The 27,589-nt window shown below is 39.0% G+C and overlaps 1 protein-coding gene across 1 annotated transcript in view; it reads left to right on the top strand.

Moving 5' to 3' along the window:
• Positions 1-27,589, top strand: part of LOC128736810 (DNA polymerase theta) — a 69,049-nt gene that overhangs the window by 32,516 nt on the left and 8,944 nt on the right. The window contains exons 3-5 of the mRNA XM_053831300.1: positions 18,516-19,272; positions 19,339-20,525; positions 20,581-21,231. Of these exons, the coding sequence (XP_053687275.1) occupies positions 18,516-19,272; positions 19,339-20,525; positions 20,581-21,231 (2,595 nt within the window). The remainder of the gene's footprint in view (positions 1-18,515; positions 19,273-19,338; positions 20,526-20,580; positions 21,232-27,589) is intronic.

Genomic DNA, 27,589 nt, shown 5'->3' on the forward strand with positions numbered 1-27,589 from the left:
ATGTATATAACTGATTATTAATATGCCGACATAATAATTTAATAATTGTTCAAAATTGATACATAACCAAATAAGCGAAAGAAAACAATAAAATAAATTAATTTAACACCAATTTTCAATAAGTCAGATTAAAAAATTGTAAAATCCACTATTCTACGTTTAGCATAGAGAAAATCATAGCTAAGATAAATAGTTAAAATACGAAATGATCTCACCGGCATGCATTTGCCAAATGTTCTCTTGCCCGTTCCATCAGCACAGTGAGGTTTGTGAATTTGCTGCCATCCTCCTGTCAGGTTGGAAGGAATATGAGTTATATAGCAGGGAAGAATCTTCGACTCCGTGATTGTCGGCGTTCGTCGCCGCCAGGAGCTCCTGGTTCGGCAGAGTTTGATTTTCCTTAAGTCGTAATTTTCGCTTTAATCCGTCAATTAGTACTAACAATTCGGTTAATTGAACAATTTTTTCGGAAAACCGCACGAAAAAATTGCAAGCGAAAACTTATCACACGCGCTGCTTTCGGAACGTGACGATTTCCGCAACGTTGTAAACTCTTTAGCAACTCCTTCAAGATCCAAACAAAGTTCCGCGTCCGAACCTCGCGTCTAAAAGGCAAGCCGATCACTTACTCACTCAAAACTTATCCATTTAACACTAATCACATTGCGGTGCATGGTTAAATAAGTATTTATTTAAAAAAAATCCGGAGTGAAAAATTCTTGACGCGAAAAATTGTATTTCGACCATTCGCGGTCACAGTTTGCTGCGATTCCCAAATTTATCTGAACATGAACGTTATTGGAAAAATCTTGAATGTTGTCAAACGAAATATTTGTTTACTGAAATTAAAATAACAGTGTATTTTATTTCTGTTTCGGTACATGTTTACTTTAAATTGCGCAGATTATTTCTAACTTAGCCTGAAGTTATCCATAAGTACCAGATTACGGCAGCGAGCAGAAACCAAAACAACTTTTTGCAAACACTGCCTTCCTTCCGCTGATTGTTTCTTTGAACTCCATCGTAAACTGCTCCTGCTCTATACGCTCGACCATACGGGTCACCGGCGTACTGGTAACGGTACAAAGCCTCCCTAATATCGGCCGCTCTCTGTTCTTTTTTGGATGCGGAAGTGCCCATTTTCGTATACGTTAGAATCTGAAACAATGCTAGTGTTGAAAATCCCACTTTGTCAGCGTTCTCCTACTGCGTTTACGGTCTACTGCTTTGCTTACCGTTTTAGAAATACAAATGAGCTTCACCTAAAAAGTTTTCTTTTCTTATCAAATGTTTTGAAATTCATAACTGCAAACAATCTACATTGCAAGCATTGCACAATGGGCACAAATGAGCTTGTAATGTGTAATCCCAATAATTGGAAGCCGCTGATTTGGAATCTTAAAAAGGAATCTTACCTATTCCTATGTAAAAAAATCAGGTCAGTCAAATCAGGTTGTGCACAGCAAATAGTAAATAAATTTTCAGGATCTTTTCCTACGTTGAACAGTGCTTTTCCTCTGGTAGGTAGTCGGAAGACGGTACGCAGGAGTTTTCAAAAAGCTGAAAACTTTGCGCAAGACTTTTTTGGGGCTTTGCAGACTGCAGACGGTTTGGAAGTGGCAGAAAATGCCGCCCGTGACCAGAAAACTTATTCCCGCCATTTGTTGGTTGTCTTTCTTTTCGTTGTTGTTGGTTTTTGTTTGTTGGTTTTCTTTTCGTTAAATTGGAGTACCGATAACCGCAAAACCAGGCACGGCTTCTTGGCACGAGCCAACCGGAAAGCCTCAGCAGCTATGCGATCTAAAATATTATCGACGAAGCCGTTCGGGTCATGAGTCACTGCCATGACATACCACTCCGGGTGGCCAGCTACCAGTAAAGTGGGATAATTCTGGCCTTTTTGTTGTCGCGAGCAGCATTTCCTGCCAACTCAAGCACTTCCGCAGCTAATTACTTCATCACCGCAGCCGGTGAATACGACCGACCGGGAACTGCAGATCTGCACGACTCGAGCGTGACATGGCCTTGGCCTTGTTGACATGCCTTGAGAGGTTCACAGTAACTCAGCAAGCGCTTGAACATTGCTGTTCGCCGGCTTACCACTTGTTATACACTCAAGTCGCTTTTTATGCGAAGGATACGTCCCACGTAAATCAAAACCGCGTAAATTCCGAAATTCGCGTAAAAAAACCACGTAAATTCAGAAAATCGCGTAAAAAACCCGCGTAAATTCCGAAAATCGCGTAAATTCCGAAATGCGCGTAAAAAAAACCGCGTAAATTTCGAAATTCGCGTAAAAATAGTCGCGTGAAAAAACTGCGTAAAAGAAAACCGCGGAAAAAGCGACTTCAGTGTATATCAGAGCAAGTGATAAGAATCAGCTGTGCTATGTAGATAATGGAATGGCATATGGTGAAAAATGAATGTCCGTCCTATTTTTCACGGTCCGTCATTCCATCATCTACGTTGAACAAACCGGAGAATTTCAATTTCAGTCTGGGCAAAGGAGGCAAAGTTGTCCATTTCAGTTTGTTTGTTCCCAGTGAGTCGATCACCTTTTGCTGCCAAAGAGTAATAACGCTACGCATTGTACTGTAGATGTACTGTACTAGCGTGAGACGGCGTTCTTGGTCAGCTCAGCCAACCGCGACGCCTCAGCAGCTACATCTTACGCGCTTTCGTTTCTTTTTTGCCTTGGTGATATGCTTTGCCAAACCTCAGGCGGATAGCTCATAACGCTTTATAAATATTACTTGTTTAGTTGGAAACGGGCTGAGAAAATTCAATCACATCTTCAATTATCATGTGCCGGTCCTTAAAAGGACCAATTGTTCGATTATCATCATAACTTCAACTTGCAACATTAACAACAACAGTTGCTTGGATCGTCGAACGTACTGAACAAATCGGGAAGCAAAGCTGCTGCTCGCCTTCTTATTTTTCTTCCTTTGGTAGTGTGCTTTTCCAATGCTCTTGGTGGCTGCACTGACGCCGACACCGAGAGCACCTACCGGTCCGATGGCTTTAGAGAAACTGCCAAGCAGTAGGCCCTGTTTTATTCGAACAAAGTATACCTTCGAAGGCCAGCCCTTTTTTGGTGGTTCGTCATTTTTGCCTTTCTTAGTTACCACCTTCAGCCGCTCGTTACTTTAGTATATAATGAAGCGGTAGTCTAAAATTGGCTTCATTTTCATCACCTTTTGTTTGCCGTTTCAAACGTTTCGTCTGACATCCATCGGGCAAAGCAAGGAATGGGAAAGTTCCGCCGGTCTGCAGTTCCTGGTAGGCATTGTTTGCTGAGAAAGAAAAATTACGTGCGCCCATAAACCAGCACCAGCAGTGACTTCGCGGTTGAAATTTTGAGTTAACTGCAAGCCACGCAGCTTGTGTGACGAGGTGTTCTGCCAACATTAAACCTGTTGTATTGCCCAAAAAAAGGGAGAAGAATGCCGATATTTCTAACAGGTTTACCAATTACCAGAAACCAACCTTTTAGGGTAGGATTCCATTGAATTGTCTTGTAACTTTGTTATACTAGAACTAAATGGAATTTTCCTTCAACTTTCTCATTGATTCCTGAATTGTACCAAGACTTGTTCGAAAATAATTGGAAATTATTCCAACCAATTACGTTTCTAGTTAGACCGAGTTACTTTAGAGTTATTTTCAATTTTTCAATGGTGCGCATTGAAAATCAATACTTTTCTACATTTTCCAATTCGATTTTCCGATCGATTGGTGTAAATAGCTTTGGAAATCTATTAGGAATTGACAGAATTATAAGCCGAAGCGTGAAAACGCGTTACCACTTTGATGACGTCATTTCCAACAACCAATCACGAAGCGTGAATTCTGGTTAAACATATGTTTATTATTTTCAATTTTTCAAGACCTGACCACTTTTCGAGAGAGATTTTTTGGAATGACACCTTATCCCAAACCTTGCCGTAAGACGTAGTCCTACGTCAAAGGGGGAAAAAATGAGAAGGAAAAAATACGGGAATAGGAACATGGAGAAACGAGAACAAGAATAAAAAACCAGTGAAAAAATGAAAACAGAAGACAAAAGGAATAAAACGAAATTAAAAACGGGCACGAAGTAATAGGAGGAAGACCAGCACTAATAGAAGGAAGAACGGATTAAACGAAAATGAAAAACGAGCTAAAAAAGGAGTTAAAAAGCGAAAAAAAAACGAAAACAGAGACCGAAAAAGTCGAAACGGGACAGAAAATGACAAAAAACCGAGATAGGAAAAGAGGAAAAAGGGCGAGTTTAGATTCGAGGAAAAGAAGGAAAAACGAATCGAGAATGGAAAGCGGATAGAAAAAGAGGAGTTAGAAAAAGAAGGAAAACAAGACAAAAATGGAATACAGAACAGGAAAGAATATATAAGAATAGTGTGAGAGAGAAAACCGATAGAGGAAACGAGAAAAACAGAAATAAGAGCTCTAACGGGATATGAAAGCATATCACAGGACAGGAAAAACGGACTAAAGAAAAAGGTTAGTCGGAAGAGACAAGATGAAAACCTAGAGAAAGAAAGGAAATGAGAAAACAAAGAAAACGAAAAAGAAAATGAGGACAAACGACAGGAAAGATGAAAATACGGGAGCAGGATAACGGAGAAACGAAAACAGTAGAAGCAAAAAGTGGAGGAAAAGTGGAAACAGAAGACAAAAAGGATAAAACGACACAGAAAAACAGGAGGGAAAGTAGCCCATGATAAGAAGAAGAACGGAACAGACTAAAACGAAAACCGGGATAGGAAAGGAAAACGAAACAGGACAGAGAATGATTAAATGAGACAGGAAAAGAGAAAAAACGGAAGACAAAAGACAAAGAACAGCAAAATTAGGGCTCAGGCAGGAATAGAATAGAAAAGGATTAAAGAAAGGAGGGAGATAAAGAGAAAACACGAGACACGAAATATAGAAGAATTCAAAACTGAAAATAATAGAAACTAATACGGAAAATAAGAATAGAAAAAGAGAAAGAGGAAAATCGATAGAGGAAACCAGGAAAACGGGTGAAACAGGTAAAACAAGATATGAAAAGAGAAAGATGGGAAAAAAACGCGAAAATGGGACAGAACAGAAATAAAGAAAAGAAACCCGAAGTAAGATGGAAAAGAAACCCGAAGTAAGAGGCACAAATCTTCCACACGATTGTGAGGAACGAGCTACTTGAGCCAAAAAATGCTGAAGATGAAACGGAAGAGAGAAAGATGAAAACCGAGAGATAACCTAGGAAAATCGGAGAAAAAGTGAAAACAGACGACAAAAAGGATATAATGACACAGAAAAACAGAAAGTGACAGGCAAAGAGGAGGGAAAGTAGCCCATAATAAGAGGAAGAACGGAACAGATGAAAACGAAAGCCGGGATAGAAAAAGGATTAAAGCAAAAAATGACGTAAATTGGAAATGAAAAAAAAAGAAAAGGTTGAAACAGAACAAAGAATGAAAAGAAACGAGACAGGAAAATAGAAAAATCAGAACTCGAGAAAAGGGAAAAATTGTGACAGGAAAAGCAACCTAAAAAGGAAAGCGGGCAGAAGAAAAGGAAAAACAAGTTATAAAAAGAGGGAAAACGAGACCAATGGAATACAGAACAGAAAACAAGAGGAATCAAATGGGAAAAGTGAGAAGTGAGATTGAAAAAAGAAAACCGATAGAGGAAACGAGGAATATAGGAAAAAGAAATCAAGTGCGATATAAAAAGTGGAACAAAAAAATGGAAAAGAGGAACTGGAAAAAGTAAAACGGAAGAGCAAAGAAGAAAAACTATAGAAAAAGGAAAACCCGTAGAAGACGAGAAAGAAAATAAGGACAAACGGCAGAAAAGTATGCAAAAAGTGAAAATGCCGGATAATAAGCAAGAAACAAGAGCAGAAGCAGAAACGGAGAAAAATGAAGACAGAAGACATCCAACGGAACAGAACGGAACGGAAAACAGAACGTGAAAGGAATAAAAGCTGTACATGCGGGATAGAAAAGAAATTAATAAGCGAAAAAGGAAGAAAATCGGGACAGAAAAAAACGAAACGGGTCAGAAAATGACAAACAACAAAAAACATGACAAAAAACGGAACAGAGCAAAATTAGGGCTCTGGACAGGAAAAGAAGAGCTAAGGAATAAAGAAAGAGGAATCAGCGGACCAGCGAAAAAAGAAAGAAAGGAGGGAGATAAAGGGAAAAAATGAGACAAGAAATATAGAAATCAAAATTGACAAAAAGAGAAACTTAAAGGAAAAAGTAGAACACGCTATGTCCGTAGGCACTTATTATTTAACTTGCATGTACCTCAGATTTCTCTTCACAGGATGTTAGTATTAATCAAAACAATTAATTTAGAGAAGGTCTTAAAATATTCTATCTTGGGTTTTTTGAAAAATTCAGTTTTCAAGGTTATTTAGGGGTCATCCCCTCTAAAGTGATCATATCCGTTGTATTCGACCACCTCCGATTTTAACCAAATTTGGTATAATCGCTCATTCCGATCCCACATTCATATTCCCAAAGTTTTGTACGGATTGATCAATCCCCCTTGCAGTGGCGCTTCTCCATTTTTCTCAGTTTTTCGAAAATACTCACTTTTCATTGCATGTCACCAGCAAATGTAAAATGTTTAAGATGTATCCGTCTGTTGGTAGTCGAGTAATTCGGGGTCAAAATCAAGGTATTTTTTATAATCAAAGTTCTACAGTTCCTAAACAAGCAAACATAGAGGTATACTAAATTCAGCAAAGTTGAGTATTTTTATTATTTGTACAACTTTGTAATACATGAAAAAGTCATACAATAATTACAAAAAGAGTTAGAATAGAAAAACTGACTTTACAAATTCATATACAATAAATAAGATTTTTCTATCTTCAATGAAGAGATAGAAGGTTACTGTCTTCAGCAAAATTTCTTGTAATGATATGCTCTAAAAGTTTGCAGAACACATCAATGTGTTATATTGAAACTGAAGAAAAATAATTTTTTTATTTCACTTTTAGGGGTATTAATCAAAATTCAAATTCTACCAGACGATAGAGCTTTCAATTTTAAGAAACTTTTCCAAAGGTTTAATAAACTTAAAACCAAGTTTTCTTAGTCAGAACTCTAGTGCGCACGTTTTCTTTGGTTTGGGGCTATTGTGCGCGCAAGTAACCGTGTTATAAAGGTTGGCGCGAGTGTTCGAGGGTTAATATCTTTTGACCGGTAAAACCAACTCTTATGAAATTTTGCATATATATTCGTAGAGTGAAAACTTATCGTTTGATATTAAAATAATTGAAGTTAGGTAAATTATCTTGGTTGAAATCACTATAAATTATTGTTATTTTTGGTGTGGTGTATTCGATTGCTCATAACTTTCAAATTAAACGTCCAATCAAAAAACCATTCAATAGTGATCTATCCGGCTATATTACCTGCCAAATGAAACTAATAGCGCGTAAATCGGTTCGGCCATCTCTGAGAAACAGGCGTTCATTTGTACCTGGTCAAACAGGTTTTTCAAGGTTAACTTTTAAACTGCTCATCCGTTTTCAATAAAACTTAGCAAAACGTTTAGTAATACTAAGAGCTTTCGTTTGGTACTAAGATTGTTAAAATTGGTTGCGTGGTTCCGGAGAAGACTGTGTCACGTAGTTTTCACATTTTTACCTTTGTTATACTATATAACAAAGGTTTAGAAATTGATCGAAAAACAAGAAAGTGATTCAAGGCCCGGAGGGCCGAGTCACATATACCAATCGATAGGGTTCGACGAACTGAGCAATGTCTGTGTGTGTGTATGTATGTGTGTATGTGTGTACGCCCCGAAATATTCTATCGCCTGTTACTCGGAGATGGCTGAACCGATTCGACCACTATTACTTTTGTTTGAAAGGTATTATTGCCTAGTACATTACTATTAAATGGTTTCGTGGTCTGACTTTTCGTTTAAAAGTTATAAGCAAAAATGTGAAAACTACGTAAGACGGGTTTCTCCGGAACCACGCAACCAATTTTAATGATCTTAGTACCAAACGAAAGCTCTTATTATTACTAAACATTTTGCTAAGTTTCATTGAAAACGGACAAGCAGTTTAAAAGTTAGCCTTGAAAAACCTGTTTTGACTAGGTACAAATGAACGCCTGTTTCTCAGGGATGGCCAAACCGGTTTATGCGCTATTAGTCTCATTTGAAAGGTAATATAGCCAGATAGATCACTATTGATTTGTTTTTTGATTGGACGTTTAATTTGAAAGTTATGAGCAATCGTGTACAACACATGAAAATTACCAACAATTTATAGTGATTTTAACCAAGAGAGTTTGTTCAGTTTCAATTATTTTAGTATCAAACGAGAGGTTTTGACACGGCGATTATATCTGCAAAATTTCACAAGAATTAGTTTTACCAGTCAAAAGATATTTAAAAATGATTGATGAAATTTATTCATTATTGATATGAATCAGTGGGAGCAAACCTCAAAGAAGCGATAATGTACTCTAGCACAAAAATGTGTAATTTTTCAACGGGTGTTTCTTTAGAGCAGTTTACTAATAAAATGTAGCACATTTTCTTATACTATTAGGGTGACCGTGAATCCCCTAATAGGGTAATACAAAATTTTGTTTCTTTTAATGCGCCCAAAAACATAGTTTCTTCACAAAAATTGTAGAACACACTAAAATAAGCAACTTTGCTGCATATAGTAACTATCTATCTCTTACTGATTGCGAAAATTAATAATTTGTTTAAAGAAAACTTTGCACACGATTTTTTATTGCTTTCAAATGTTCTGCAAAGTTATTCAGTAGGTTAAAATGCACTTTAAAGCTTATTTATCGCCAGGATGCATATGGATGATAGCTAACATAGCGTTAAGAAACAGTGGAATTAAGTTCCGAAGTCGTGTCGATTTCTATATGAGCATTTCCAGCTTAAAAAGGTAAAAAAGCCATTTTTTACTCAACTCTTTTAAATTGGAATTGGAACGTGAAAATGTGAAAATAGTTTTTTCTAAACCAAATATGCCCTCATTTAACTATAAGCCAAAGAAAATGAAATGGCTTGACAAAACGAGTCTTTCTTTTTAAAAGGCGGTACGACCATTAAAGACCAATCGGCATCAAATTTATATTTTTTGCTTGCTGACCTAAAACGAACAATCTGACAAAATTTAGTTCAAATCCGTGAAGGGTAATTACACGATTATCGGACACTTTTCATGAGTTCACTTTAATAAATAATTTTTAAATTTCACATTTGCAACAACTTGAGAATGACTGGGCCCAAGAAACAGTTTATATGAGAATTTAGGTCAAAATGATGCGTAGAGAATTTGATTTTGTTAGTTTCACAAAAAATAAAAATTACATAGATTTTTCAAAAATTATCAGAAAGAATGTCCATAAGCAGCTCTTTACCAGATTTTAGGGCATAATTTAAGCTATGTTTAAAAAAATGAGGCAAATAGGAGAGAATATTTTGAGATATTTTTTAATTTTAATTGCGATTTTGCGAGATATTTTTCTGGAGATACGTCTTATTTCCCATCTTATCCTTTGACACCATTTTCATCAAATAAGTGATTTTAAGAAATAATTTAGAAAAATAATCTCATTTTTAAATACGTCCTTTCGGAAAGTTCTTGGAGGAAAATTTATGTTTAATGGAAAATGAATCCTTGTGTGGTATCCAACACATCAGCAAAACTTCATACCAATCAAAAATAGTATTTGAGCTGGAAATACCCATATCAAATGACAAATAAAATGGTATAACAAAGGTTCCTTTCACCACTAGGTGGATTAAATCGGGTTTTGCTTATAACTTTCAAACGAAAAGTCAGACCACGAAACAATTTAATAGTGATATACTAGGCAATTTCAAACAAAAGTAATAGCGGTCGAATCGGTTCAGCCATCTCCGAGTAACAGGCGATAGAAAATTCGGAGCGAACACACATACACACACACACAGACATTGCTCAGTTCGTCGAACCCTATCGATTGCTATATGTGACTCGGCCCTCCGGGTCTTGGATCAATTTCGTGTTTTCGACCAAATTCTAAACCTTTGTTATATAGTATAACAAAGATAAAACGAAGAAGACACAAGATAGAACAACGAGACACAAAACACGGGACAGAAAAAACGAAAGAAAAAGAGAAAAAACCAAGGAAAAGTGAAAGCTAACAAAAGTGAACAAAAAAAAGGGAAAATCGAGCAGAAAAGCGGTAGAACGTGAAATACTAAGACGAAAAATATTAGTTCGAATTTCTCCTACGATCAAACTGAACCTTGCGTGGTGTAGGACTTTTTAACTAATCAGTAAATCCCTACGATAAAACTGAACCTTGTCGTGGTGTAGGGCTTTTTAACTAATCAGTAAATGAACAGCGGTCACGTTTACTTCTGAATGTGGGTATATATCAAAATACTTTTGTGATTTCAAGTGGGACTCGGGGTAAAAATTTACCAAATGTGATTGTTGCGTTGTTCAGAAAGTGCTTTTATTCCGTTTAAGAATAATGCCAGTATGGGGATCTCTGACAATAGATGAAGTTTTCTGGGATTCATCCCTGTTTATAACAACTGTCACAAATATCTCCGAAAAATGTCGGATTGATTCAGTTGGTCGGAGGCTTAGGGTTAGTAAGGGGATGTAAGCGGGATACCAGATCCGATTGGATGCCGAAGGACCACTCTGTAATGATTACGGGTAATAGCACTTCTTAGGTAGCAGATGGGAAAATTAGGTCAATTCGTGTCGCGTGTTCAAGTTTCGGCTAGGCGGTGCTGCTAGATAGAGTAGGATTTTTGCACTGGCCCCGTGGCTGTCCTGAGCTCTGATGGCTGCCCGCGGGCTCTGTCTATGGGAAGGGGTCGAGTCTTAAAGAGACGTTTAAGCCCAGAGCTTTACAGCACTTTGGTCTCGGCGGGCGAGTCTCTATATTTTGAAGCTTCTGTCGACTACCGCGAACGTCCAGCTTGTGCTGCGCTCAATTTACTTTGTATCGTGGGAATGCATTGTGAATGCTAAGGGGATGAAAGATTAAATTTGCCCTGATAAGTTGATCCGAGTTGCTCCGAAATTTGTCTTATCTATTGGTTCATTTGTGGTTGTTTGTATTGGGAAACTAAAAGCGTGCGCGCGGTTGAAGACCAGTGTCAGGCGGGGCTGACGAATTCTCCACTTCTTCACTATACCACATATTGCAACTCGAGTGGTACAAAAAGTCCAAAGCACATTTACAAATTCGATCTATTATTTTTCTTATCATCATCATTATCATCATCATCATCGTCATCATCATCATTATCATCATCATCGTCATCATCATCATTATATTTAAAATATGACATTCCGGCCTTTGGCAGAGAGATCTTAGAGTCAGTTCGTGGAGTCCGCGCAGGGCCGAAACGCCTCCGCCTGCGGGTATAGGCGTGACGGCTATGCTTGGGGCTCTACCTGTGTTTTAGTGGGCGCCAGTGCCTGTCTCGTCAGGTAGAATTGATGTTTGAGGTCTCCCTGACACTTTGTTGACAACACAAAAGGGCCCAGCGCAGAGTTTTATACGCTATTAAGCGACCAGTTGGATAACCCGAAAAAAAGGAAAAAAAAAGGAAAAAGGAATTTCTCCTACGATCAAACTGAACCTTGCGTGGTGTAGGACTTTTTAACTAATCAGTAAATGAATTCAAGTAAATCAGTAAATCAAGCGGGACTCGGGGTAAAAATTTACCAAATGTGATTGTTGCGTTGTTCAGAAAGTGCTTTTATTCCGTTTAAGAATTAGGCCAGTATGGGGATCTGTGATAATTAATAGATGAATGTTTCTGGGATTCATCCCTATTTATCACAGCTGTCACAAATATCTCCGAAAAATGTCGGATTGATTGGGTCGGTCGGGGGCTTAGGGTTATTAAGGGGATGTGCCGAAGGACCACTCTATAATGACTACGGGTAATAAATAGAAGTGCTTAGGTAGCAGATGGGAAAATCAGATCAATTCGTGTCGTGCGTTCGAGTCTCGGCTGGGCGGTTCTGGGGGCTGGGGGCACCGACTCCGTGGCTATCCTGTGCTCTGATGGCCGGCCGTGGGGTCTGTCGATGGGAAGGGGTCGAACCATAGAGAGACGTTTAAGCCCACAGCTTTACTGCACTAGCTCTTTGGTATCGAGAGTTGGATGGATGACAGGTGCGTCTCTATATTTTCAAGCTTCTGTCGACTACCGCGAACGTCCAGCTTGTGCTGCGCTCAATTTACTTTGTATCTCGGGACAGTGCATAAATACTAGGAGGATGAAAGATTAAATTTGCCCTGATAAGTTGATAACCACTAGTGCTCCGAAATTTTTCTTTCCTATTAGTTCATTTGTGGTTGTTTGTGTTGGGAAATTGACAGCGGGCGCGAGGTTGAAGACCGGTGTTAGGTGGGGCTGACGAATCCTCCACTTCTTCACTATACTACATTTTACAACTCAAGTAGTACAAAAATCCAAAGCACATTTTCAAATTCGATCTATCGTTTTCCTTCTCATCATCATCATCATTATTATCATCGTTGTCATCATCGTCATTATATCTAAAATATGACATTCCTACCTTTGCACTATGGGCCAGAAATTGAAATTTCGGGACAAATATATTTGCGGTTAAACGGCGTGTCTCAGCCCAATGTAGTCTTCGGCAACTTTTTGAATGAAAAAATGATGCATCCTTTGAAGAGGTCTTCCAATATTTACGTGTTACTTTAACAACAATTTAAGTAATAACTTTTTGAGTAAACTTTTTTTCACCTTTTTGGTTTCAGAATATAAAAGATAAACCAATTTCAAGTATTTTTTCTGAAGATATCAAACTTCTACCTTTTACCCATTTTCAGCAATAGACCTTTGTTTATAAACGACCCCTCAAATCACATTTCTTCTTGTAACATGTTTATTTCAACAGACAGCTCAATGTGATATTCTAGACAACATTTTGCACATTAAAGAGGAATATTTTTGCTGGAGATGGTTTCGCTTTTTCTGCATTAATTAATAAAATATAACTGTTTTTAGGCTAAAAACCGTTTGATGAAAAATGTGTATTTTTTCAAGGGTGGTGTCTTCGGAGCAGTAAAATAATAAAATATAGCGCATCTTCGTGCACTATTAGGGTGACCATGAATTCACTTATTAGGGTGATACAAACTTTTGTTTTCTTGAATAATTTTTAAAAAAAAGTTTTTTTCTCCAAAAGTTGCAGAAAATACTAAAATAAGCAACTTTGCTGAATAAAGTAACTATCTATCTCTTACCGGTTACGAAATATAATGATGTGTTAAAAAAGAGCATTTAAAAATAAATTACACTCAATAACTTTGCACACGATCATTTTATTGCTTACAAATGTTCTACAAAGTTATTTAGTACACTCAAGTCTTTTTTTACACGGGGGATACGTGCCGTGTAAAAAAAAACCGTTTAAAAAAAACCGCGTTAATTCAAAAATTGTTGTAAAAAAAAACCGTGTTAAATCGAAAATTGTTGTAAAAAAAACCGTGTTAATTCAAAAATTGTTGTAAAAAACACCGTGTTAATTCCAAAATCGTCGTAAAAATGTAAAATCTTGTATCAGTACCATGAAGCATAAAATGTACGAATTCCTTTCGTTGTTTTCTACCACGAAACAGTTTTGTACAGTCTTAAATGAATTTACGTGTAATTAGATTCGAAGTTTTGTGTTCGTACTACCAAAAAAGTGGTAGTAGGAACACAAAACTGTGTTATTTGTCACAGTTGCATAATGCATTATTCAATTATTGGTAGCAAATAACCCGCTACTACCCCAAGTCGCTGGTCGAACCACTGGGGACATCCGGGGTGGATACTCACGCTCTCTTTTCTCTTGGCTAGCTCGATCTAGAGGGAGAGAGACTCCTTTTCGAGGTCGGCTTTCTGACACCGATTAGGGACACACGGCAGCTTAGAAAGAACTTTCAATTTAGATAATGATTTTTATTTAACCTAACTTACAATGTGTGAGTATATCGGGGCCGGCCGGCTGCTGCTACTGGATCTGTGGAGGGGAAATCACTCGATCTATGAGCGGCTGCTACTGGAGCTGGCTGATGCTTTCGGGGAAGGCTGCTGCTTGCGGGGAACGCTGGCTGCCTTCGGCGTTGGCTGCTTCGTTCGGCTTGAGCTACTGTTGGCGGGGAACGCTACCGCTCTCGGGGGAGCGACTGGTACTAGTCGAGCAGATATACAATACTATAGCTCATGTGCGCGTCGAGCTTTTCGGGTAGTAGGTTGCTTTTCCTTTCCGTAATCGACGAAAGGGCCCTGGTAGGACGCTTAACCGCGTGATTAAAATTGATAGTTTTTTGTTGATTGAACACTATTTTTTATTATTAATAATGTGAGTGTGTTTTGGGGGGTTCGTAATATCCATTCCCTCTGACCTACGTTGTTCTGCGCTATTCTATTCTGGGAATGTACGTATTAGACGTAGCATGGCTTGGTACTTCATATACATACTGGCTTTTTTTAGAAAATTTCCGAACGATATACAAACATTACAATTTAAAAACCATCGAAAAAATACTGTGTAAATTCAGAAAACATAAATATCGCGCTGGAAAACCGTGTTAATTCAAAAAATCGTTTAAAAAAAACCGTATTAATTCAAAAAACCGTTTAAAAAAAACCGCGTTAATTCAAAAAATATCATAAAAAAAACCGTGTTAATTCAAAAATCGTAAAAAAAAACCGTGTAAAAAGAGACTTGAGTGTATGTTGAAATACATATTTTCTGTGAAGACTGTTCGATGCTAGGACGCATATTTATTAAGTTATAAAATGTATGAAAAAAAATCTGCACTATTCTCAGGTATTCCCAGCCATGGTATTCCCAGGTATTCTCTGAAATACACATTTGGGCAGATAGCTTTAATAATTCCCTACAAATTGGTATGCAAACTATTTGCAGATACTTGCAGATGGCTAAGATATTCGGATTTTTTAACCTAAAATCAGTTATATCTTATTAATTAATGCATATAAAGCTAAACAGTCTTCAGCAAAAATATTCCTCTTTTATGTGCAAAATATTTTCTAGACCATCACATTGAGCTGTCTGTTGAAATAAACATGTTACAAGAAGAAATGTGATTTGAGGGGTCGTTTATAAACAAACGTCTATTGCTGAAAATGGGTGAAAGGTAGAAGTTTGATATCTTCACAAAAATTACTTCAAATTTGTTTATCTTTAATATTTTGAAACCAAAAAGGTGAAAAAAAGTTTACTCAAAAAGTTATTACTTAAATTGTTGTTTAAGTAACGCTTAAATATTGGACGACCCCTTCAAAATATGCATCAATTTTTTATTCAAAAAGTTGCCGAAGACCACATTGAGCTGAGACATGCTGTTTAACCGCAAATATTTTTGTCCCGAAATTTTAATTTCTGGCCCATAGTGCTTTGACAGAGAGATCTTAGCGTCAGTTCGTGGAGCCCGCGCAGGGCCGGAACGCCTCCGCCTGCGGGCATAGGCGTGACGGCTATGCTTGGGGCTCTACCCGTGTTTTAGTGGGCGACATTGCCTGTTTCATCAGGTAGAACTGATGTTTGAGGTCTCCCTGACACTTTGTTGACATCACAAAAGGACCCAGCGCAGAGCTTTATACGCTATTAGGCGACCAGTTGGATAACCCGAAAAAAAGTAAAAAAGGAAAAATGTCAGTTGGAATTTCAAGTAAAACTGTCTAATTTTTTGTCAATAACATTCTTCTGAAAGGTTGGTCGGGTGTCCCATCCTTTGTTTCTATCTGGGCATGCTAGTGGCTGGATAATGCTTCTGTGGCAGTAAACACTATTGAGCAGGCAATTTAATGTTTAGAACTAATACCCCAGAGAATAGACTACCAGGTAATTGACAAAAAGTGTGTACAAGGTTTTTATGTAATCCACGAGTAATCCTTCAATAGAGCACCCCTCGAGTACTAAGTGGCAAACTAAATCTTGATGTCGCTACCATCGCACAGTGGTTTGATTGCTCTGGGATCGTGAACTTTTTTAATAACTCTTTTCATATTGTTTTTTTCAATATGGCGCCTTCGGAAGAATTTCTGTATATCAATAGACGCAACAACTGGTGGTTAGTATTAGTTCGGAACTCAAACACAGGTGGCGCTGCAAAATTTAACTTTCTAATTTGATGATATAGAGCTATAGTATGTTCCAGAAAGTTTTAGATAATCTTATTATGAAGATTTTTGCTGAACTCATTATTCCTCTAAGTATCACAGTTTTTGAGATATTAAGCGTCTTTCATGACGGACCCCCACAAATCGGGGTTTTCTCTGTAGCTTCAAAACTATGTGATTTAGGGAAAAATAGAGTTCTGCAAACATTTGCATCTGTTAAAATCACACACTTTTGCAGAAAAAAGTGAACACGTATTTTCTATACAGAGTGAGTTACTGAACGATTTAGGTAAAAATTAGCCATATTTCGTACTGCTATACAATAAAAACTTGGAAAAACTGGCGACCGAGATATAATTAAAGTGAAAGTACATTCAAAACTGATCTTAAAACATGCTAAGTCATTTGTCTCTTTAACCCTCTCTGTCCCATGGTAGCACAGGTGCTCCATGACTTCCGATACTAAAATCGACCGATAAAATTTTTGAGGCATTCAAATATGGATATTTTGATTTTGTAACGTAGTAAAAACATTGTTTTACAAGGTGTATAGTTGCGTTTGACGAATTGTTAATTAATAGCTTTTTTACATGATTAAAAACTGTAAACCACCAAAACACCCCTGGGACAGAGAGGGATAAGTATCTTCATCATTTAATTTGCATTTAAAAACACAATCTAGTCGTCTAAGTGACAATGCGCATATGTGAAAAACTACATCATAGTAAGCTGTGTAATGAAAAAAAAAATCGTTTCACTATGTGTGGTTGGTTTTTCTAATTCATAATCGTGAGCTTTTGTATCATTGGAAAACAATAATAAGGTAATTGTTACAGTTTCGTAACAGATCCAAGAAAAAGAAGACAAAATTTTATTTTTTCAGGCACCTATTTTTCTTCGTTTTCGTTTTTCTCAAGCTGTGTTTTGTTTACGAAACTGAAAAGTTATAAAAATCTTTGCCAAGCTACTACCAACAAAACAAAAAAAGTTTGTTCCAATACGTTGTGTAGTTTCTGAGAAAAAGGTACATAAAGTTTAAAAATCATGGTTTTTCAGGAGCGGCGTTTTATTCCGCCGAAGTTGTTCCACGCCGCACTGGAATGCTTATGTGTATGATCGTTTTTCGGCCACTTCCCGTAGTCGGATCATTAAATCAAATCAAATTCAATATCAAAATAAGCGGAAAAGATTGCAGATTCAAAATTTAAAATAAAAAAATAATGATTATTTCAAAATTTTTGGTCGTTCTTGTCCCCTTAAATTAACTGAAGCGCCATGTTCGTCGCATTACAGTAACCTGCATTATTGAAGGACAAGCTTCTGGTTCTTGGATCTGTTACGAAACTGTAACAATTACCTTATTATTGTTTTCCAATGATACAAAAGCTCACGATTATGAATTAGAAAAACCAACCACACATAGTGAAACGATTTTTTTTCATTACACAGCTTACTATGATGTAGTTTTTCACATATCCGCATTGTCACTTAGACGACTAGATGGTATTTTTAAATGCAAATTAAATGATGAAGATACTTAAAGAGACAAATGACTTAGCACGTTTTAAGATCAGTTTTGAATGTACTTTCACTTTAATTATATCTCGGTCGCCAGTTTTTCCAAGTTTTTATTGTATAGCAGTACGAAATATGGCTAATTTTTACCTAAATCGTTCAGTAACTCACTCTGTATAGAAAATACGTGTTCACTTTTTTCTGCAAAACTGTGTGATTTTAACAGATGCAAATGTTTGCAGAACACTATTTTTCCCTAAATCACATAGTTTTGAAGCTACAGAGAAAAACCCGATTTGTGGGGGTCCGTCATGAAAGACGCTTAATATCTCAAAAACTGTGATACTTAGAGGAATAATGTGTTCAGCAAAAAGCTTCATAATAAGATTATCTAAAACTTTCTGGAACATACTATAGCTCTATATCATCAAATTAGAAAGTTAAATTTTGCAGCGCCACCTGTGTTTGAGTTCCGAACTAATACTAACCACCAGTTGTTGCGTCTATTGATATACAGAAATTCTTTCGAAGTCGTCATATTCAATAAAACACTATGAAAAGAGTTATTAAAAAAATTCACGAATCCGAGCAATCAAACTACTGTGCATCGCTGCTATGTTACTCCAGCACAAAGAAATATTGATAAAGGTACATGGATATTTTTTGATACGTTTGGCAAACTATTTCTGGAGGGCGCTACCGACAGATTTTACACACAAAAAATCGATTACTTCCTTCGAGCCTGTTAATCTGTTCTCTGTGCTAATACCTTTTAAATCGATTCGTCTCAATCATTCAATCTTGCATTCATCATCTTGCAGAGCCACCTGAAGCGCGCCATCCTGGAGATCATCGCCTCCGGAGAGGTCAGCACGGCAGCGGAGCTGCAACAGTTTCTCAACTGTACCCTTTACAGTTGCGAAAAGAAATGTCCCTTCCGTTTCGATCTGGATTCTTTGGATCATAGCGTTCGCTCGACACGCTTGCGCCCGCCAACGGCGGCAGCTAGCCGCCGCGGCGCAGATTCCGACGCCGACTCGGACCCGATCGCCAGTTGCGTGCGCTTTCTGCTCGAGTACGAGTTCATTCGGGTGCAGCACTGCGCGGAAACCGGTGCAGCACTGATGACGGCGACCCAGCTCGGCAGTGCTTGTCTGGCGGCATCCATGCCGCCGAGAGATGGCTTTCTGCTGTTCAGCGAGTTGCAGCGGTCACGGCAGTGTTTCGTGCTGGAAACGGAGCTGCACGCGATCTACCTGGTGACACCGTACTCGGTAAGCTACCAGTGGCAGAACATCGACTGGATGGCCTATCTGGATCGGTGGGAACGACTGTCGGAAGCGATGCGACGCGTGGGGGAGCTGGTCGGTGTGCGGGAAGCTTTTCTGGTGAAGGCACTGCGGGGGAATGTCGGCGCTGCCGACGACTATCAGGCGTTGCAGGTGCACAAGCGGTTCTACACGGCACTGGCGCTGAAGGAGCTGGTCGATGAAAAACCGCTGTCCGAGGTGGCGCAGGAGTTCGTTTGCACGAGGGGATTGTTGCAGAGCTTGCAGCAGGTCGCTTCCACCTTTGCAGGTAAAATACCAACGCACCGAATGGTGAAAGATTGATTGTAATTTCAATTGTTTTTTCTTTAACCAGGTATTGTAACAGCATTCTGCACGTCGCTCAACTGGAACCTTTTGGCGATGATTGTGTCACAATTTAAGGAGCGTTTGTTTTTTGGCATTCAACCGGATTTAATGGATCTTATGAGAATTCCTAGCTTGAATGGACAACGTGCGCGAATGCTCTTCAATGGGGGCTTAACTGGTTTGGTGGAACTGGCAAACTCTAGTCCTCTGGTAGTTGAGCGAATCCTCTACAATTGCGTTGGCTTTCAAACCGAGCAGAAACGGGACGGAGAAAATGAATTTGAAGCACGAAGGCGTATGAATCTTCGTAATTTATACGTAACTGGACGAGCTGGACTGACGGTTAAGGAAGCAGCTGCGCTGCTAGTTAAGGAGGCACGAAACTACATCCAACTGGATACGGGGGTTCGTAATCCTGCCTGGCAAGACGAGGATACTGTGAAAGAAATCGATAGCACTCAAGCTGAGGAACCTATCCCGGCTTTGCCCAATGGGAACAGTTCCACATCACAACCAGTAGCTGACAAACAAGCCTCCACAGTGTCGTTTGAAGTATCCGAAACGGATAGCAATCGGGAAATCGAACAGTTTCACAATTCCCTCATCATGAACTTTTCCCATGTGCTCAGCGGTGAGAAGGACTCAACCGCCTCCCAGGGCGGAAAATACGACAGCATAAACGTGGTAGATGTGTGTGCAGATATAAGGCTCTTCCAACGATTTCAAACAGAGCTGGAGAATATCTTCACAATCAGCGTAGCTTTTGCGGTTTGCCGCTTTGATCGTTCAAAATCCGTGATCGGGGGGAACTTGTTGATCAATCAAAGGACTAAAATCGAACAGGAGGAGGTTTTAAAAAACTATCCCTACCTGTTTGAGGAGAATTGCTACCTCAGTGGGGTGGCTTTCACCTTCCAGCAAAGGCTGGACGAGACTCTGAACAACGCTGTGTATTATCTTAGTTTGAAGAAAGATTCAATAGTTCCATGTGCTTCTAAACTGCAGTTGTTAAGAAGTTTATTTGAGCGCGAAAATCTCACAGTCGATCTGTTCGATGCTAAGGATCAGCTCAAGATGGTGTATCGCAGTGGTTTGCTTACAGCGGAACGGCATTTGGCGGCAGATTTGCGAGATCCTAAAGTAGCTTGCTGGTTACTGCAGGCAGAGGAGAAGGTCATTTCATTTCAGGCGATGGTAAATGTTCAGAAAATCCATTAATTGCTTTTGTAATAAGTTAACTGACTTCTAGGTACAACAATACTGCCCGGAAATGTCAGCACTTTGTCAGCTGGCAGGCCGTTGTCCGGGTTCCAGTGCTCCAGCGCTTAACTACACTAGCGCAATCGATGGCCGGATTCGGTGCACGGTGGAGAGCTTCATCGTTCACCACATGGTGGCCGCTCAGGTGGAACAATTTACCCAGCTGGATCGACCGCAGGATATGCTGGCCACTTTCACCGCTCGGGAAATGCCGCTCCAGACGGCTTTGATCCAAATGGAACTGGTTGGCTTCCCGGTCGATGGGCGTAAGCTATCCGAGCTGATCGAACGATTACATCAGGCTAAGGAGCGCGTTGCCGAAAGGGTTAGACAGCTCAACGGTGGGCAACGGCTGGACTTCGGTTCGGCTTCCGCCGTTGCGGCTGCCCTGCGGGTACCGAAGGAGCGAAATGGACGAATGAAAACTACCCGACAGGTGCTGGAACGTATCGATTCACCCTTGGCGACCCTGGTTGTCGCTTACCGTAAGATCGAAAGTAATCTTAGCCGAACGATCGAACCGCTGTCGCGGTCCGCTCGAGATGGAGTGAGGATTCACGGTACCAGCTTCTGTCACACTTCTACCGGTCGAATCACCATGCATGAGCCTAATCTGCAGACGGTTGTAAAGGATTTCAAGGTAGGTACCGAAAGAATTCAATTTAAATTATTATTAAGGTACAAACAGGCGTCATTTTGAGGATTTCACTGACTTAAAAGCAGCATTTGATCTCGTCGACCACGGAAGCTCAATAAGTTGGGTCTCTTCGCTCGGGGTTTAACTGCTTGGTTTGATTCCTATTTATTAGTATGATTATCGCATTAATAGTCGAATTGAATAAGTAATAATAAGAAATAATAATCTGAATGAAAAGTCTAAAAGACTTATAAAGCGTCTAAAATTAGTAGTTTCTAATTCTGACGAAGTCTGATGGTAGTCTGAAAAAAAAAGTATTAAAGATGTCCAAAAGAAGTTTCAAGGAGGAGTCTGAAATAAGTCTAAAAGAGCTCTGAAAGAACTCCAAAGAAACTCTTTCTTCTAAAAGAACTCTAGCCATAAGGAAGTATGAAAGAAGTCAGTTCTAAATAATGTCCTAAAGAAATCTAAAAGACGTTTTAAAAACTCTAAAACATTTTTAAAATAAACCTAGAAGAAGCCGGAAAATGTCTTAACGAAGCTTAAAAAAATGTGAAAAAATTATGAAGTCCAACAAAAGTCTAAAAGACGTTTAGAAAAGTCTGAAGCCAGGTTAGGCCCGGAAGAAGTCTGAAAGAAGTTTAAAAACAGTATAAAAGATGTCCAAGAGAAGCCTTAAGGAACTCTAGAAGAAATCTGAAATAATTCTAAAAGAGCTCTAAAAGAACTCAAAAGAAAATGTCTAAAAGAATTCTAATCATAAGGAGGTCTAAAAGAAGGTGACAAGGGTTATAAACGAAGTCCAACAGAAGTCTAAAAGTAATGTAAAAGAAAACTTAAAAACTACAAGGTATACAGCCCTAAGGGTTGTACGAAAGGGTGACGTAGGACTGTGTCATATAATACTCATTACATTGAAAACATGTTTTAATCGATGAAGTATAACTTTATGTCTGATCATTAGATTAAAGACTAATACAAACTGCATTTATGGCATATGCATATTTAGGTATCTATGAGTATCATTGTTTGAGTGTTTATTTGTAAAAGAAGAGCGAAATATTCTGATTTAATTCTTCATTGAATCAATGGTGGTTTTGAAAAAACTGTTTGAAATTGTTTGGTGGCCCTGAAAAGAACTATGTTTGAACTGATAGCACTTCTTAAAAATCAGTACTATAATTACTGTTGCCAATATATAGATGGATGCCGCTATTCGGGCCTTTAGACTCTAGGATGATGGTTGCCCGCTAATACAGGAGTGATAGGAAATACCAAGTCACTGTAAAGTAGAAATGGATTAGTTTTATCAAAATACTGACCGTCCGTCAGTGCGATCGTGCGATAAATGAGCAGACGGCGAACCTAGTGTGCTATTTTATAGTCACTGGCACTGCCGTTGCTACTTGTAAGCTAGTGTAGGTGTGGGAGAAACCAGATCGGCTGCTGCTGCTGCTCAAATAATTATCCGAATGGAACGTTAACCATTTAGAAAGTGTAGAAAAATCTTTCCATTCTTCAATTACTATAGCTCTTATAAGAACTGTTTAAGACCACAACGGCCTGCTGCTGAATTTACTGCCAGTCAGTCGTTCCGTTTCCGTTTGCCATCAGTGTTGGTTTACGATAATTGCGATCGAAGTTGCCGCCAAAATGCCATCGGCTTTGCCTCCAATTGCCATTAATGTTACCACTAACAACCGGTGTTGCCGCGAAATGTCCTTGGTTTTGCCACCAATTGCCATCCCAAGCCCTTGGTTTGCCTCCAATTGCCGGTGTTTCCGCCGAAATTCCATCGTTTTTGTCTCCACTTGCCATCAGCGTTGCCGCCAATTACTGGTGTTGCCCCACCAATAGCCGTCGACGGTAAATACTGACCGTCCGTCAGTGCAATCGTGCGATAAATGAGCAGACGGCGAACCTAGTGTGCTATTTTATAGTCACTGGCACTGCCGCTGCTACTTATAAGCTAGTATAGGTGTTGGGGGAAACCAGATCGACTACTGCTGCTGCTCAAATGATTATCCGACGCTGAATGAGCAAGCATTTTCCATGTTTACCATGGCATAACGCAAAATGGAACGTTAACCATTTAGAAAGTGTAGAAATATCTTTCCATTCTTCAATTACTATAGTTCTTATAAGAACTGTTTAAGGCCACAATGGCCTGCTGCTGAATTTGCTGCCCGTCAGTCGATCCGTTTCCATTTGCCTTCAGTGTTGGTTTGCGATAATTGCCATTGAAACTGCCGCCAAAATGCCATCAGGTATGCCTCGAATTGCCATTAATTGCCGCAAAAGTCCTTGGATTTGCATCCAATTGCCAGTGTTGCCGCCAAAATGCCATCGTTTTTACCTCCAATTGCTGTCGGTGTTGCCGCCAAATGCCGTTGGTTTCGCCACCAATAGCCGTCGATGATAAATACTGACCGTCCGTCAGTGCGATCGTGCGATAAATGAGCAGGCGGCGAACCAAGTGTACCATTTTATAGTCACTGGCATTGCCGCTGCTACTTGTTAGCTAGTGTAGGTGGTGGAGGAAACCATATCGGCTGCTGTTGCTTAAATGATTATCCAACACTGATTGAGCAAGCTGTCGAACAATTTCGCTTGTCTGCGATGGGGATAATGCAAAATGTAACGTAAAGTGCATCGTGTGGGATTCACGTTGGCCATTGCCCGCTGATTCCGCTTGTCTTCGGGGTCGGTGTTGCCGTCAATAGCCATCGATGTTGCCAATTGGATTGGAAAAGGAGTGTGGCTTACAAAGTGGTCTCAAAGGTTATCATTTGGATCCAAATCCTTTGGTGTATCTAATTGCCGTCCGTGCCTGTGAAGCTAGGCGATCACAAGGGAAATGTATGGGAAAATTCGACCTTAAAACTTTACACACATTTTCACTATTTAGCGTATAATAAATTATTATTAATATATTACTATAAAATTGCTGGACATTTTATCTATCCAACGACATATTAACTGTTATGTTTCGTTCAGTAGTATAGTAGCTATTAGCGTTTGAAATATTTCATTCAAACGTTACACTTCTATTTTTCGTTTTTACAAAGTGCTACCCAGTCCCAGTATAGTAAACAAAGACGTAGTCCTACGTCAAAAAGGAATAGGAATCTGAAAGAGTTCTAGATGAAACCTTAACCTTCCTAATGCATTAGAAAAAAGTTACATATTATGCATTGGGGTCGAAAACGACCCAAGTTTTGAAATTGCCCTCATTCACCCATTTTCAATCCGAATTTCGTTTTCTTTACCTCATTTGAAAGCTGTGGCCAAAACCTGGCACCCAAGGTATGTTAGGGGATATTTGTAGACTAATGGCCACTTCTGCGTCGGTTCCGGAACACCCACTACCAGGTCCCGGGGGACATGTTTATATTTTGATATAATTCATTTTGCGGCACATCAAATCACATTGGCTTGATAAAATAAGATTAATGGAAGTACAATGGGGACATTTTGGACTCAAACGGCCATTTTCCCATTGGTTCCGGAGCATCCGGTACCTGGTTTTTGAGGACAATTTTGAATTTTAAGATGATTTATCTTGCCACACGTCAAATTACATCAGATTGATATCATTAGACTATTGAAAGTATAATAAAGACATTTTGAAGCCAAATGACCACATCAGCTTTGGTCCCGGAACATCCGGTACCCGGTTTTTGGACCCATTTTTGTATTTTAGGATAACTCATCTTGCGACACATCAAATCACATCGGCTTGATTAAATAAGACTAATGGAAGTAAAATAAGGTCATTTAAAAGCCAAATGGCCACTTTACCACCGGTTCTGGAACATCCGGTACCTGGTTCCGCGGGACATTTTTGGATTTTGAAACAACTCATCGTGCGGCACATCGAATCACAACGCCTTGATCAAATAAGACAGTTACAAGAGGTTTGAGGACAATTTGAAGACAAATGGCCATTTCATCATCGGTTCCGAAACTTCGGGTGCACGGTTTATGAGAACATTTTTGGATAGGATAATTCATCATGCGGCACATCAAATCACATTGGCTTGATAAAATAACACTAATGGAAGTACAATGGAAAAATTCCAAATTGTCCTCAAACCTCTTGTAACTGTCTAAAAAATCAAAAAAAAAGCAAAGCCATGGGTTTATACCGTCTTTAGACATTACCCTTCTTTATCGACAGACTTCGCAGCCGGCTGTTAGAGTACAGGAAAATTACGGGGCCAGTGCAACAATCCTACTGACTCTAACTAGCAAGCACCGCCTAGCCGAGATTCGAACATACGACGACTGGCTTGTTAGACCAGCGTCGTACCTCGAAGCTAACTAGATGGTCTTATTTGATCAAGGCGTTGTGATTCGATGTGCCGCACGATGAGTTGTTTCTAAATCCAAAAATGTCCCGCTGAACCAGGTACCGGATGTTCCAGAACCGATGGTAAAGTTGCCATTTGGCTTCTAAATGACACTGTTTTTCTTCCATCAGTCTTATTTTATTAAGCCGATGTGATTTGATATGTCGCTTTATGAATTATCCTAAAATACAAAAATGGCCCCAAAAACCGGGTACCGGATGTTCCGGGACCAAAGATGATGTGACCATTTACCTTCAAAATGTCTTTATTATACTTTCAATAGTCTAATGATATCAAGCTGACATAATTTGACGTGTGGCAAGATAAATCATCCTAAAATTCAAAATTGTCCTCAAAAACCAGGTACCGGATGTTCCGGAACCAATGGGAAAATGGCCGTTTGAATCCAAAATGTCCCCATTGTACTTCCATTAATCTTATTTTATCAAGCCAATGTGATTTGATGTGCCGCAAAATGAATTACCTCAAAGTATAAAAATGTCCCCTGGACCTGGTAGTGGGTGTTCCGGAACCGACGCAGAAGTGGCCATTAGTCATCAAATATTCCCTAATAAACCTTGGGTGCTAGGTTTTGGCCATACCTTTCACATGAGGTAAAGAAAACAAAATTCGGATTGAAAATGGATGAATGAGAGCAATTTCAAAACTTGGGTCGTTTTCGACCCTTAATGCATAATATGTAACTTTTTTTGCTGTGGCTCTTCTAGATGTCGCTGAAAGCTGAAACTCCCCCACAATGCTAGTTTTCCAAAGTTAGGAAAAGTCAGAAAATTTCAAGTCTCTAGCTCGTTCCGTTACTGAGTATCAAGCTTTGTAAGTATGCCGATGGGTCGAAAACGACCCCAATGCACTAGGAAGGTTAATGAAATGTAAAACAAGTCCAGAAGCAGTCTAGAAAAATTGAAAGACGTTCAAAAGAAGTCTAAAAGACGTTTAAAAAAGAATAAAACAAGTTTAAAATTAGCCTAGCAATGAGTCTGAAAAAAGTCTAAACGAACCTTAAGAAATTTAAAAAATTAAAAGAACCCTAACAATGGTTTAAAAGGCGTTTAGAAAAAGTCTAAAACAAGTTTTAAATAAGTCCAGAAGAAGTCTGAAATACACTCAAGTCGCTTTTTACGCGAAGGATACGTCCCGCGTAAATCAAAACCGCGTAAATTCCGAAAATCGCGTAAAAAACCGCGTAAATTTCGAAATTCGCGTAAAAAACCGCGTAAATTCCGAAATTCGCGTAAAAAAAATCCCGTAAATTCCGTAAATCGCGTAAAAAAACCGCGTAAATTCCGAAAATCGCGTAAAAAAACCGCGTAAATTCCGAAAATCGCGTAAAAAAAACCTCGTAAATTTCGAAATTCGCGTAAAAAAACCACGTAAATTCCGAAAATTGCGTAAATTCCGAAAATCGCGTAAAAAACCGCGTAAATTCCGAAAATCGCGTAAAAAACCAAGTAAATTTCGAAATTCGCGAAAAAAAACCGCGTAAATTCCGAAAATCGCGTAAAAAACCGCGTTAATTCCGAAATTCACGTGAAAAACCGCGTAAGTTCCAAAATTCGCGTAAAAAACCGCGTAAATTCCGAAATTCGCGTAAAAAAAATCCCGTAAATTCCGTAAATCGCGTAAAAAAACCGCGTAAATTCCGAAAATCGCGTAAAAAAACCGCGTAAATTCCGAAAATCGCGTAAAAAAAACCTCGGTAATTTCGAAATTCGCGTAAAAAAACCACGTAAATTCCGAAAATTGCGTTAATTCCGAAAATCGCGTAAAAAACCGCGTAAATTCCGAAAATCGCGTAAAAATACCTCGTAGATTTCGAAAATCGCGTAAAAAAAACCACGTAAATTCCGAAATTCGCGTAAAAAAACCGCGTAAATTCCGAAAATCGCGTAAAAAACCGCGTTAATTCCGAAATTCACGTGAAAAACCGCGTAAGTTCCAAAATTCGCGTAAAAAACCGCGTAAATTCCGAAATTCGCGTAAAAAAAACC

This window comes from Sabethes cyaneus, chromosome 2, assembly GCF_943734655.1.
Source record: "Sabethes cyaneus chromosome 2, idSabCyanKW18_F2, whole genome shotgun sequence".
In the NCBI taxonomy this organism is placed as follows: Eukaryota; Metazoa; Arthropoda; class Insecta; order Diptera; family Culicidae; genus Sabethes; species Sabethes cyaneus.